Here is a 13,241-nt window from a genome sequence, read left to right as displayed (position 1 = left end):
ATTGTTAGCGTGGATGGTTGATTCTGGAAGAGGACACAGAAAATGGTAAGGGAAGAATAGTGGAGTAGAAGAATATATTTCAGGCAGGGGATAATCAGAGAGGGGCAGAAGAAGGGAAAGCGAGAGATATACATACAGGGTGGGGGAGCGTTAAATGAGTCAGGAGCAAAGAGGAACATAAGCAGATCAAAGTGAAGAGTTAGAAAATGAGTCAACTCTTATTTAAGCCAAAAAACTTTCAGAAAATTTCATTTCTCCTGAGCACAGTGCATGAGTGCAAGCTGGCGAGAGACTTATGGCCTGGCCTGAATAGCCTAGTAAAGGGGGTGGGAGAGAACTGTTCCCTACTGGTGTTGGACTTTGTGAAATCAAAAGACAAGCAGGTTTAAAAGGTGAGATGGGAGACCAAAAAAAACCCACGCACTTTTAAAGAGTAAGTTAATAAATTATCAACAGAAATTAGCACATGAACTCAGAGAGAGAGTGAAGATGCACGAGTGCACACCTCTGCACCAGCAGTCAGCATTCATCAGCTTATCCATTCTTGCGGAAGGACAGAGATTACCCTCAGGAGCAGTATGCAAAAAACGGATGCTTTACCACAGGACTCCGGGACTGGTGCTAGCCCTTCACCATCTGCACTTCCCTAACTGAGAACAATAAAGAAGTCTTTCTCCAGGAGCCCCGCTTATTGTCATCCCACTATTATTTCCCCATAGGGAGATTTCCTTGGTGTTTCTGCAGGAACTTCTGTATTGCTCTCAGGAAGGGTGGGGAGAAATTACTACACTGCTGATCAAAAGCCCGAGAGATATCAAATAAATTGTTCTTTTTAAGGCTGCTTTTGTTTCTGGATGCTGTTATTGCTGTAATTCCTCATGCTCAAACCACATAACATACACTACAGCCATTGAGCACTATTTTTATTGGCTAGGCAAATTATTGTGCAAAGCTCTTGGACATCTGCCAGGGAGAATTATTATAGTTATAAAGTAGGCATTTCTGGAGAGGAAATTAAGAGCAAGGAGGAGAAATAGAACCACAGACTTCCAGACCTCATCTCTGCTCTGGGACCCCTCTGTCAGAAGACTGTGATGGACATGCATTTTCTCTGCAGCCAAGGAAACTTGTCGTGAAATACATTAATGATGGGGCTAGTTCTGTTTTCAGAAAAGGTGTACAGGGACATTTTTTTGAGTACTAAGGGGACTTCAAATATTGTACTTGCTATCTGCTAGCATACCAGCTAACACAGCAGCAGGTTTGTTTTCACATGATATTTAAAAAATAACTGTTCTTTACACTATAACTATACATAATATTCAAGTAAGAGTATTTATTATTCTCTGCTGCCCACAGACTTTGTCTACTCTCAGAAATTGTACCACTTTCCCTATAAATGCCAAAAATAAAGATATACAAACTCCTCCATCTGGATTCTGTTATACGACTGTAAGTGCATTTAATTAGTATATTTACTCCTGCATGAGGAAGAGATTAAGCCTGATCTTTTAACAACATGTTAATACCAGCATAGGAGTATAAACACATGAAGCTATATTGTCATAACTATTTGAGGTGTATGTGCGCGTGGAGGAGAAGCTGTGCAACTGCATCATGTGGTGTAGGGAGTACATGAGGCACCAGTCAGCCTCCTCCTGCCCCTGTAGGCAGCCAGCATAGGTACCTCAATACAACAAGAAATAATGTAGAATCAGGCCTAACTCTTCTTTTTTTTTTTTGAAGTCTCCACTCAAGCAGAGATATAGACTCATTTAACAGAGGTGCCCAGGATCACACTGTTAAGAAGCAAGAACACACACCTGGAATCAGCTATTCATTATAAGAACACTGTAACTAATTAATTCCAAATATTCACTGTACTTGCTTGGCATCAATACAGTATTAGAAATCAGAGGTAATTTACAGAAACCCTCGTGACAGCTTTTTGTAAAGGTGGGGTTTTTTTAAACAAAAATATTTGACTTCATAATTTCATCTGCATTGATTTAAATCCCTGTCACAGTGCTACATGCAGGCTCAGCTCTTCAACTAGTATAAATTTGCGCCTCTCCATATGGTGCTGATACACACCTGCTGAGGACCTAGTGCTACAAATTCCCATTACTGCATATCACTGTTATAACTTCAGCTCCTCACACACCATCACAGTGCACAGAAAACAAGGCAGGCATTGAGGAAAGCAAGCCCCTTAATTTGTAGTTCAGCTGACAGAGAACTCTGGAATGGCAGGACAGGATTTTACTCTTTCCTCCTCAGCTACTAATAGACTGGAGTTCTGGCACAGCTTTCATTTTCTCTCACTGACATCTGCTTACATCAAACAAACAGACACATGTATCCAGAAGTTTGTAGGAGCTGAGACACATACACAGCCCTGCTTGGCTTCAGTGCCTTTATCCAATTCATAAAAATAATAAAAACAATTGTACTAAAATCAACCACAAGCCTAGCAGGGAAGTTATCTCACCACCCTGGGTCGATTCTGCCGAAGAAAGCTCTTCATATCTCCTCCAGCCATGAGCTCAAGCAGAATGAAGCGAGGCAGCGTCTGTAGGCTAACACCGATGCACTGCACGATATTTTGGTGATTGAACTTACTGAAAGCCAAGATCACAGCAACATGGAAGAGAAAGACAGCATTAGCACCTGGCCAACATCCATCACACTCGCTGTGCCTTGAGCTTTGACAACCTGGATTGAAGCAAATCCTGATGCAGTGCAAGTTACCAAACAAATTCCTACTTCAGCCATATCAAAATGCCTCTCTGATGATGACAGCCCCAAGATCAGGGTTATGCCTGGCTTTGCCCATGAAAACATTTCAACAGAAGGTATGAAAAGCTGAAAGTAAAGCAGAGCCTCCTGTCTGTGAAGAGAGAATTTAATGGACACACTGACTGAAACATGGGGGTGCCGTGAGAGGGGAAAGAAAGCTAAGCACTTCAAATTTGCAAATATTATTGGCATTTGTGAAACAAAATCCTGACCAGTGGGGATTTTAATTCAGCATTAGTTATTTTAATTATACTGCTGTCTAGTTTAGTGGACTCAGTTCAGTATCTAGTCTGCTGAAGAGGGGCTCAGCTAATACCTACTGCAGCAGCTGCTTATGTGATGGCTTTCTGCCTCTTACAAAAGAAAGCTGAGACTGTCAAGAAGCTCACTAAGACTCAGTCATTAGAAAGCAGCATCTTCCCTTAGATGGTGATTACCTGGATAGTACAGGAACTAAAAATGGAAAGGAAGTTGAGGAAGAGAAAGGGTCATGTGCTACTAAGTGAATCAAAGCACTCTGATTGAAATTGCTCTTTAAAAAAACATACATCAGTGTTAACCTCCTGTTCAGCTGCCAAGGTTCTTGCAGACTTTAGGAAGTGGCACTATGTCATGAGATTCATGCTTTAATATCAGAAAAACAGGATCGAGGTATAAGCTGGGCCAGACAATGAGAAGAGGAACTTCATGTTGCACAAATTAAAAATGCATAAATTCTGATCAATTACAATCAACCCTGACTATACTATTATTTTAAAGTCACCCTTGATTATACTACTGTTTTAAGCTTATGGATTTGGGTTAATGAAGTAAATTCCAAGACTGGAATACTTAAAGTACAGGTGGTAATAGGAATGGCTGTCTGTTATCCAGGCAGGTTTTATAGATCTTATAATCTGACCCCCCACTGTCGTGCAGATGAGACCTTATAAAGGTTCTGCCAAGCTTGCAAAGACATCGAAAGCCAGAACACATCTAAGAGAAGTGACCACACTGGGAGAAGGGCTGTGTTCCACCTGTGCAAGCTACACACGCAGAGCCATATTCACTGTCTTATCCCTACACAGGTTTCAGAGTGTCTCACTCAGCTATTTTTGTGCAAAGAAAGGGTAAAAGCCCAGGACCTTCACTGCAAAAAGCACGCACTTATGGCAAACAGTTCTACAGATAGAAAAACCAAAAAGGCTGCATGTATGCTTAGCTACTGCCTGAAAGCCACAATGGGAAAAGTTTTTCACACTTTCTTCTTCTTCAGCTGCCAAACCTGCTCTTATAAAAACTCTTATTTGCAAGAGATAATATAGTTTAAACCCTAGCATCCAAACCGAAAAACTTATCCCCCTGGCACAAAGCCTGTGTTGTACCACCTCGTTGCTGGTCTTGCAGAGGCTGAACATCTGAGTCACTGCACAGGTGGCTCTAATCTTTAGCTTTCCTATCGCTTTCCATTTCATTACTGAAAATTTGTATTAGCAAGGGCTTCAGGATATGATTTATACTTAGTAAAATGGCAATGGGATTCCTTGAAAAGGAAAGCACTTCAAACGCAGAACATGTTTGTACAAAAATGTTGTGCCTTTTTAGTCCTCTGAACATGACAAGCAGAACCAACCAGCAGAATGTTTTGTTGAGATGTTGTACTGGTTTTGGGTGGGATAGAGTTAATTTTCTTCACAGTAGCTCATATGGTGCTATGTTTTGGATTTGTGATCAAAACAGTGTTGATAACACATTGATATTTTAGCTATTGCTGAGCAGTGCTTACATAGCGTTAAGGCTTTTCACACCGCCCCACCAGCAAGTAGGCTGGGGGTGCACAAGAATTTGGGAGGGGACACAGCCTGGTCAGCTGGGGTCAGCTGTCCCAAGGGATAGCCCATACTATACGACATCGTGCTCAGCAATAAAAGCTGGGGGAAGAAGGAGGAAGGGGGGGTCATTCAGAGTTTGGCATTTGTCTTCCCAAGTAACTGTTACATGTGACGGAGCCCTGCTTTCCTGGAAATGGCTGAACACCTGCCTGCCAACGGGAAGTAATCAATGAATCCTTTACGTTGCTTTGCTTACACGCCCACCTTTTGCTTTACTTATTACACTGTCTTTACCTCAACCCACGAGTTTTCTTAATCTTGCCCTTCCGATTCTCTTCCCCATCCCACTGCTATGTGGTGCTGAGCTGCCTGCTGGCATTAAACCACAACAGATGTGCAACAAAAGAACCTCAGTTACTTTATTTGAGATGAACAAGCAGCTGAAACCAGTAGCTCATATGCTACTAAAATGCCATCTGGTGAAAAATAAGGCTGGATTTCTTTTCCAAACCCAAGCAAGTGGATTAATAATTCTTATTACCTGAATTACTCCTTCTCCCCCTGCCCACTGTCAGTATAAAAACCTTAAACTATACCTGATAATCAGTGCTTCCATCAGGAAATCCATCTCATCCTGCTCAGAGCAGACTTCTGGCAGAGTCTGTTGAGAAGTAAAGACAGTGAGGACCATCCCACCAAAGAATTGAGAACATTTAGGTGACCACCAAAGGAAAAAAGAAAAAAAACAGAAAAGAACAAGCATGTAACACGTGAATGACTTCAGGAACCTACGAGGAGGGCCTCATCTTTTCAGTGCCCAGTTTATTGGACTGCACGTGACCCATTTGGTAGTTAAAGTTAGAATAGGAAACTGGTGACCTACTTGGAGATTTTTTGTGTGCATTTAACTATATGCAGTGTTCTGGAGCAAAATAGCTTCAGGTACACATCAAGAAAGGCATTAGCTGGGGAATTACAGATCTAGTAAGCACTTTAAAACGACAGGTGTTAATTTATTCTCCCTTTTCTATATGTCCACATTGCAACACATGCTTCCAGGTCGTATGACACATACAGTCACATGATTTAAATAATTGTGTCACGTGGCCTTATAGCTTTCTCTCCTGCCAGCAGATTTGGACAGCATCTGCCACTGGTAAACATGAATTGAGAGCGCAGGCAGCAGTAGAAGCAACGCCTGCTACTGTGCCCACTGTTTTAACATTACAGGATGGTTTGGCCGCAGCTGTGTGTCGTGCCCACTGCCAAACTGCACGCAGAGAGGTGGGACGTTTACTGCTCAGCGTGGTGAGGCTGGCACGGAAACAATTCTTGTCATCAGCAGTGTGGGATACAGAAGACAGGGTTCTATTTTGCTATCTCAAATAAGTGATTGCTTCACACATGACAGTGCAGATGATCTATTAAATTGGTGGAATACTCACAAACAATATGTGGAGTATGTTGCAAATATATTTTTTAATTTACTCCCAGTCTGCACCTGCTTCTTCTGCAAAGTCAGATCATGACTGATATGCTCCATCACAGAGCAAGGTGAGTATGGCCACAGCTTGGGCCCCATGGACACTCCACCAGTTTCCAGCCAGGGAGAAAAGCAGCCTTTTAATGATGTTCAGGGTCTTCACTTTACAGGCAACTGGGTGAACAAGGGGGCAGGCGGGCAGACAGGGCTCTAACAAGTAGCCATCATTGCTAAGACTTGCAAAACCGGTGACATCCTCACTGGGTTATCACAACTGAAGAACATGCCGATCTACTTCTGTTTGCCGCCGTGCTGTGGTGCTTCCTCCAGTCTGGACTGTGAAACTGGGTTGGGCTGTTACAACTGCTTGCTAGTGTCTGCTCTGGGTTTTCATGCACATCCGTTCAGTGGCACAGGGAAGTTCATAACAAAATGCCATAGTGCATGATCCTTTCACTTTTTTTTGTTTAAAGAGGGTTTTGAAAGACAGGACGAATAACGATAGAACTTCTTTTTATTAATGAAATCTACGTTTTGGGCTGAACTCATAGAAGTAGAGTCGGTTCTCTGAGTCACAAGCTTATAAAAGAACAAAAGCAGGCTATGAGCATCCCTAACTTCTGGGCTGAGTAACTGACAAATCCTGAGGCAACAGCAGTAATTTCTCAGAAAACCAGCCTGTTATCTCTTGCCATTAATGTCATCGAAATTAGCATGGTATCACAATATATATTCACAGCAGTGTATTTAACACTGCAATACTAAGAGACTACCTGGAAGTTTCACATATGGTAGACAAACACTACTCTCAGTAAAAAGGAAATGTAATTGAGAAACAATACAAATTTTTAAATATGGTAATGTTATGTGAAAAACTTAGGAGAAAGCACTCAAAACCACTGAAATGCAGAAGTAATAATATATAAGCATTACTATAAATGTTTACTGTTTGCTGTCACATAAATGCTTCACACTAATATTTGCCAGAGCTTTCTTTTCTTTATACAGATTAGAAATCCCCTTCTAGTCCGCAATGCCCCCAAAATGTCTGCTTGGTGCTATTTTCTTCCCCTTAAGTTCCTTTTTTTCTTGGCTACTCAGATCTATAAAAATAATTGTGGCGGAAAAGCCATTGTGGCAGATTCTCTGCTGGGGTGAACTGATGGTTCTGTGTTGATTTCAAGGGAGGTACATTTATTTATGTTGATAGAGAATTTGTTATTTTATTTTAACTAATCATATTATGCAGTCTCCAGGTGACTAATTCACACAACTTCCCATCTGAGGGCATTGATTCTATCTCTCCTGAGCAATGGGAATGGAGTTTACAAAAGAGATTGCTCTTTTTATATTCTCCTCCTAGTTAGATCACAACTTACAGCCATTAGGCATGCAGCAAACAAGACAGATGCTTCACTTTCAACCTGATGCTAGTGCCATACAGCTTAAAAATCAAAGTTTATCATTCCCGGATGCAGCAATGTGTGGAAACCTGCAACACACACATGCATATGTCATTATGCATGTGATGAATGTGAATCTCCAACTGGAATAGTAATAAGATAATATGGCTCTTATGGGTAATTATTGTTGTATAAGAAATTTGTGGGTACTGACCTTGATAGCCACTTGAAGAGGGTTGGGATCCCCTGCAATGCCTACCACGGTTCCCTCATAAACCTCACCAAATGCACCATGTCCTAGTGCCCTGGAAGAAAAAAAGAGAGAACAGATGTTACTATGTCCCCAGATCCAGCACTGGCTGAGCTCTTCTCTTCATCCAGTCCAAGAACAGGAATAGAACCTGCTGTAAGAGATGGAATCAACAATAGAGTTTTGTTTTAATCTCAAAGCGTCTGAAAATAATTTCTCAGTATTTTCTGTCACTGTCACTAAAGCAGGGAGATTGGATCCTTAATGGTTCTGAACAAATAAAGCAGCCTGCTCAATCCTAGGGTCCTATCACCAAGTATGGCAATAGCAAGGCACGAAAGAACTGGAGAACAACAGAATAAGGTAGCTGCAAGCTGATGTCTTCAGGAGATGGTGTAAGACAGCACATAAGAATGATCAAGTTTTTCCTTCTAAAGTTTACATAACTTTGATCAATATCATCTGGATGGCATGGAGCTGAAGAGCAACCTAGCATGTATTTCCTTGTGACAGGAAATTTCCTTGTGACAGGAAATGCTGAAAAAGAAACACTGCTACAGATTTGGAAGGGAGTTACTACCAGGTGGCAAGTGTAATCCAGGACATCATATAAAAACACAGAGGTGAAATGCCCTATGCTTTGTGTGGGAACATGGAACAGGAGACTCATGAACTTATACTTCTGCTTGAGAACTTTATGGAATCAAAATATCTTCGAGAACACAGTAAGTGTCACATCTGTCATGTTTTGGCTGGCTTAGGACTACGTGCTTTCCAGTGAGTCAGACAGGTGGCCCTCGTTTTCTTGTCCTGGATACTTGATGATGAGTAAAACAAGCATGTGAGCCCTACCTCTGCCTTTGCTTCAGGCTGCATTTCCTGTCCTGTGCCAGAGAGCAACCCCTGCTGCAAGCCTTACCGAAGCAGAGAGATGTTCTTCCGTGGGATCTCCTTCAGCTCGCTCAGAGTGGCAGCCTTCCCTGCAAAGCAGTAGTTGGGGTTGTAATCTGTCATGATGGCTGATGTGCGGATTTTGCTTAGTTTATATTCTGGGCTCTGCAGTCGTGCTCTGGCTCCTTCCAGCTGCTGCTTCTTAAGGTGATAAACTGGGGGTGGGGAGACAAATAAAAATGCACAAACAAGACAACACCTGGAGAGAAAAGACAATGCTGGCCACACAGAACAGAAAGAAACCAACTCCGTAATTATAAATGCCCAAGAAGTATCTTTAGCTTACCAGTATCACACTCTTCTCCATGCTCTGTAGTGATTTAATACTGGATATGCAGTCTTAGTCCTACAGAGTCCTAATCACCTGGGTCAACTTAGGTTTCCTCTGCTTCTTTGTACATTGGCTGAGGAAAGGCGGCTCCACAAGACACCTTGCTGGCATCGAAGCCCAAAAAACATACCATCTCCCTGATTTTATTATGTGTTTAATTACAGACTGTGAATTCAGCGTATATAGCAGTGGCTGCTAAAGAAATGCCTGCTAAGAGGGCTTTCCAAGCTCTTTTCTCTGTAGCAAATACCAGAACAGAGCAGTTCTTGCCCTTTGGGATTATGCTTGTGCCTAACCGTGGGGTGGTGATGTTTCCTATGACTTCTTTCTCCCTGTCCCTCTCATCCATCTGGGAGACCACAACACTCTGGCTCCAAGTATTAAAAGTAGTAGCATGTGGTTGGATAGTCTCTTTTTGTCTAATTTAACTGGGAAAAGCCAAGTCAAAGGGTGATAAGGAGTAAGTGTTTCTTACTGATAGATAGGCTGCCACAAGAGAGGATCATTCCAAGCACCACAATCACAGCCACCACAGCTAGAAGGAGTGGGAGAGGAAGGTGTCCCTCTGGGATAGGACGCTGGGGCACTGGAAAAAAAAAAATAGAGGTGCATTAATCAGAAAACTGTAAAGCATCCCTCTCAAGGTTGCTCCCATTTCAGAGAACAATACAGAGATCACAGCCAGACCATCTTATAAAAATTACAGCAAATCCCTCTACAGCCCTGGAGGTAATAAAAATACCTAAATAATTTTTAAAACATTGTGAAGATAGCAAACTAACTGATAAAACACAGACTGCTTATCCATTCTTCAGTTTTTTACTGAAGTTTTTTACACCACCGCTACCAAGATGAAACTCTACAGTCTTGATGCTTTGGAGTTGCAAGAGACTGTGTCAGGAAATAACAGTGAATACCAGACATCAGCTAAACAGGCACAGTGGGAACCTGCTGTGGAAGGAAGTAATTTGTGGCTTAAATAACTCAGCAGTAGGTGGTATGTTATACCGGAAAGGTATTGATGCTTAAATATCTGATACACTGCCCATTCAGGAAATTTACACTGTGTCTCTTCACAGATATTTTACCTCCTACCTAATCTAAACCTGAATTTTGGAGATGTTGATAGAGATGCAGCTCAATGTGTAAGGAAAGGACATCAGGAATTTTCAGTCATATGTTTGACTGACATTTCTCATAACACAGTGTTCACTGGAGCCACCAGCTGTAACTTGGGGATTTGACCATCAAAAAAGCCAGGAGGAGAAACGAAACAAAGAATACAGACATTATGCAATGAGGACAAAATTCCACATCTTACCAGTGCAGGTGACGTTGTCGTTGGCTAGCACAGCCCCCATCTCACATTGACAGACTGGCAGGTTGGTGTCAGGGTCCCGCTTACAGTTGTCTGAGTGGCAGTGGCTGCAGTTAAGATAGATCTGAACCTCCACCTCACCGTGACTCTCCATGGCTGAATGAGGAACCAAACACAACAGGCGGGTTTAGTTTAGCTTTTCCCATATTGTTCTAAAAAATAGAGCAGGTACCTACAACTTCTCTCCTTCTCTGCAGCAGAGCAGATAGTCCAACACAGTGTGGACACGTCAGAAACCTTAGAGGGGCCAGGAGGGAAGAAAAGATTGGGTCCCTCAAGCAAACAGAGAGGTCTTGAAGTGAATTGACTGGGAAATGTCTGGGACTGAGGATATGCAGTTGAACTTGATGACTGGTGTCTCTCCTGGCTTAGAGATTGAGAGGAAAAAAGTCCCAGGGCACTATAGATGTATTTAAAGAAATGACCACAGCTAAAGATCTGGACTGTGGAGTGGCATATGCCTGAATAAAATCCATAAAAAGCAAAGACAGGAGGAGAGGGATCAGGAAAGAGGAAATAGAGAGGAAGAAGGAGGAAGAAAAGAGCTAAGAAGAATAAGAAGTAGTATATTGTACCTGCCAGGGGATGCAAGAAGATCTCTCCAATGGGGTTCACAAAAGAGATGCCATCCTGCCCACCAGCTGTGATATCATCATTATCAGAGGCATGTCCCCCTGGGGAAAGAAGAGTATGGCTAGCTGATCAGTGCTGTACACTGCAAAAATGTGATGCCTCTGAAGGGCTGCATTCGTTCCTGGTTCTTGTCACCTGGGGTCACTCTGCAACCTACCAGACATAGATTAATATGTATAGTGTCCTTGATGGATAAATGCTCACTTGACCCAGCCAAGCCAGTACCAAGGCTAGTGAAGCGACTTTTTCCAATGTAGGTTTCTCAGTTCAGCAAGGTAAAATATATTTGCTTTAAACAGAAAAAAGAAATGGAACATTTTCCGTGGGCAACTTGCGGACAAATGAAGGGATGATTCAGCACACCTTCCAAATACTAAATCACATAGGAACACTTCCACAACCTTGATTTCCCCAATTAAAGAGAGATGGTGGAGAGTGAGGCAGGTTTCATACCATTCAGCTTGAAGTATCTGTGAATCATCTTCTGCAGTAGTGTACCTCTGCACTGAGAGCTCTAGCCCTTAACTGCAGGCGCTCTGAAGGGTACAAGACTAGACAGCATGACTATTCCTCCAACAGACCTACCTCTGTAGCCTCCGCCTCCTCCACCAGAAGTACAAGCTCCTCCTCCCCCACCGAAGCCACCAGAGGTGGCCCACTGAAGCTTGGCTAGTGCTTGGGGACAAGCTTGACCCCCTTCTCCACCTTCCAGAAGGGACTTCCCAGCCTGAGGAAGTAGAGTCTCATCTTGCCAGCCACCACCTCCACCTTCACAGTCAAAGAGCGAGAGAACAAAACAAGAACAGGTCAGGGAAGCACATGCAGAGGAAAGTAGGAGAGATACTGTAAAGAGACAGAGGTTAGTCCTTATTAATTTCTTAAGTGCCTGCATTCAAGTTAACTCCTCCTTTAAGTATAAGAGAATATACAGACAAGCTCCTCGTCGCCTTGGATAATAACAAAGTGGAAACCTAATGCACAACCTGTGGTACTTGCTGCATAACCAGCACCTTAGCACCAATTTCTAGTGGCATTAGGGAAATAAGAGGCCCACCACTCCCCTTTGGGATAACTGGTTAGGGCTTTCAGACATGTGAGATGCTGAGCTCCCCGGGGAAATAAAAAATAAACTGGATTTCCTCATCTCCCTCTAGTGGCCCCTCTATAAGGCTATTACAGCAGGAGATGGAGAACCACTGGACTTTTTTGCCTCTTAGGAATGGATTCTAGGCACAGCTGTCACAAGATTATAAATGAGTTTCCCTTTCTGGTATAATTCCCACAATATAATTCTTGTTAGGGTTTCAGGGGAGTAACAGGGAAAAAGTCTTTTCTTCAAGGCCACGGTTACAGTGTGGAGGACTGGGCTCCATCCCCCAAATATCATTTTCACTGAATCATTTCAAAGAAGAGAGGAGCCCTCCTATGGAATAGCCTCTACTGGAGCACTCATCACCTGTCCTGTGCGTTCTCTTTTTATCTGGTGACACACCATATAAGACATCCTTTACAGACTACCAGCATATTTCTAACAACTACTGCCACAGAAAAATTCAAAAAGGCCAAAGAGAAGCCCCTCACTTCAAGCCTACAGGACAACTTGTGTATTCAGCCGTCTGTTTCAGACCCTGTGTAGTTTTTAGTGTCTCACCTGCTGCCCCAGTCCTCCCACTGACTCCAGGTACTGCAGTGCTGTTCTCAAATTGCTCCAGGGGTACGTCATCCAGGGAGCTGTCCTGAGCCTTCAGGTAGGCTTTTCCTCCTCCTCCTGCTGCGATGAGCAAAGGTTCGAAAATCCCATCCTTCTGCTGGAAAACCCCCCATCAAACATCAGAAAAACTTCACATCCCTTGGATATGTGAACTCACATAAACTCATCAAAAAGCATGAAAGCATCCCAAAGAAGAGCGGCCCGAGGCCAGGGCAATGCTACTGATTGTTTCCTAACTGCATCACAAAAATGTTTTCCACAGTGTTTCTGTGTACAAAAATAACTGTTTAACTGAACACCAGGGGTTTTGGCGTTTTTTTTGGTAGGACTGCTGCCAGTATTAAAGTGGGATCCTGGTGTGATTCCCAGACCTGAGCTGTCAAGAACTGAGGAACCAGTTCAGCTAGCTTAGTGACAGCGACAAGAAGGATCAAGGATATGAAAAGAGATAAAGAATTTAAAAAGACAAAAAGACAAAGAGAGACAGAAGG

General features: G+C 42.8%; 1 protein-coding gene across 1 annotated transcript in view; it reads right to left on the bottom strand.

Annotated features, from left to right (window-relative positions):
• The window catches only part of LTK (leukocyte receptor tyrosine kinase), a 53,998-nt gene that overhangs the window by 7,109 nt on the left and 33,648 nt on the right, over positions 1–13,241 (bottom strand). Inside the window, exons 14-23 of the mRNA XM_009319222.1 lie at positions 12,691–12,847; positions 11,625–11,807; positions 10,982–11,080; positions 10,350–10,502; positions 9,504–9,614; positions 8,666–8,852; positions 7,711–7,801; positions 5,207–5,271; positions 2,492–2,621; positions 1–23 (exon numbers count right to left, since the gene is read on the bottom strand). The exon at positions 1–23 is cut by the window's left edge and continues 84 nt beyond it. Of these exons, the coding sequence (XP_009317497.1) occupies positions 1–23; positions 2,492–2,621; positions 5,207–5,271; positions 7,711–7,801; positions 8,666–8,852; positions 9,504–9,614; positions 10,350–10,502; positions 10,982–11,080; positions 11,625–11,807; positions 12,691–12,847 (1,199 nt within the window). The remainder of the gene's footprint in view (positions 24–2,491; positions 2,622–5,206; positions 5,272–7,710; positions 7,802–8,665; positions 8,853–9,503; positions 9,615–10,349; positions 10,503–10,981; positions 11,081–11,624; positions 11,808–12,690; positions 12,848–13,241) is intronic.

The sequence above is a fragment of the Pygoscelis adeliae genome, unplaced genomic scaffold, assembly GCF_000699105.1.
Source record: "Pygoscelis adeliae isolate BGI_AS28 unplaced genomic scaffold, ASM69910v1 Scaffold22, whole genome shotgun sequence".
Classification (NCBI taxonomy): domain Eukaryota; kingdom Metazoa; phylum Chordata; class Aves; order Sphenisciformes; family Spheniscidae; genus Pygoscelis; species Pygoscelis adeliae.
Note: the sequence above shows the minus strand (reverse complement) of the source record. Positions and strands in the feature narration are given on the sequence as shown.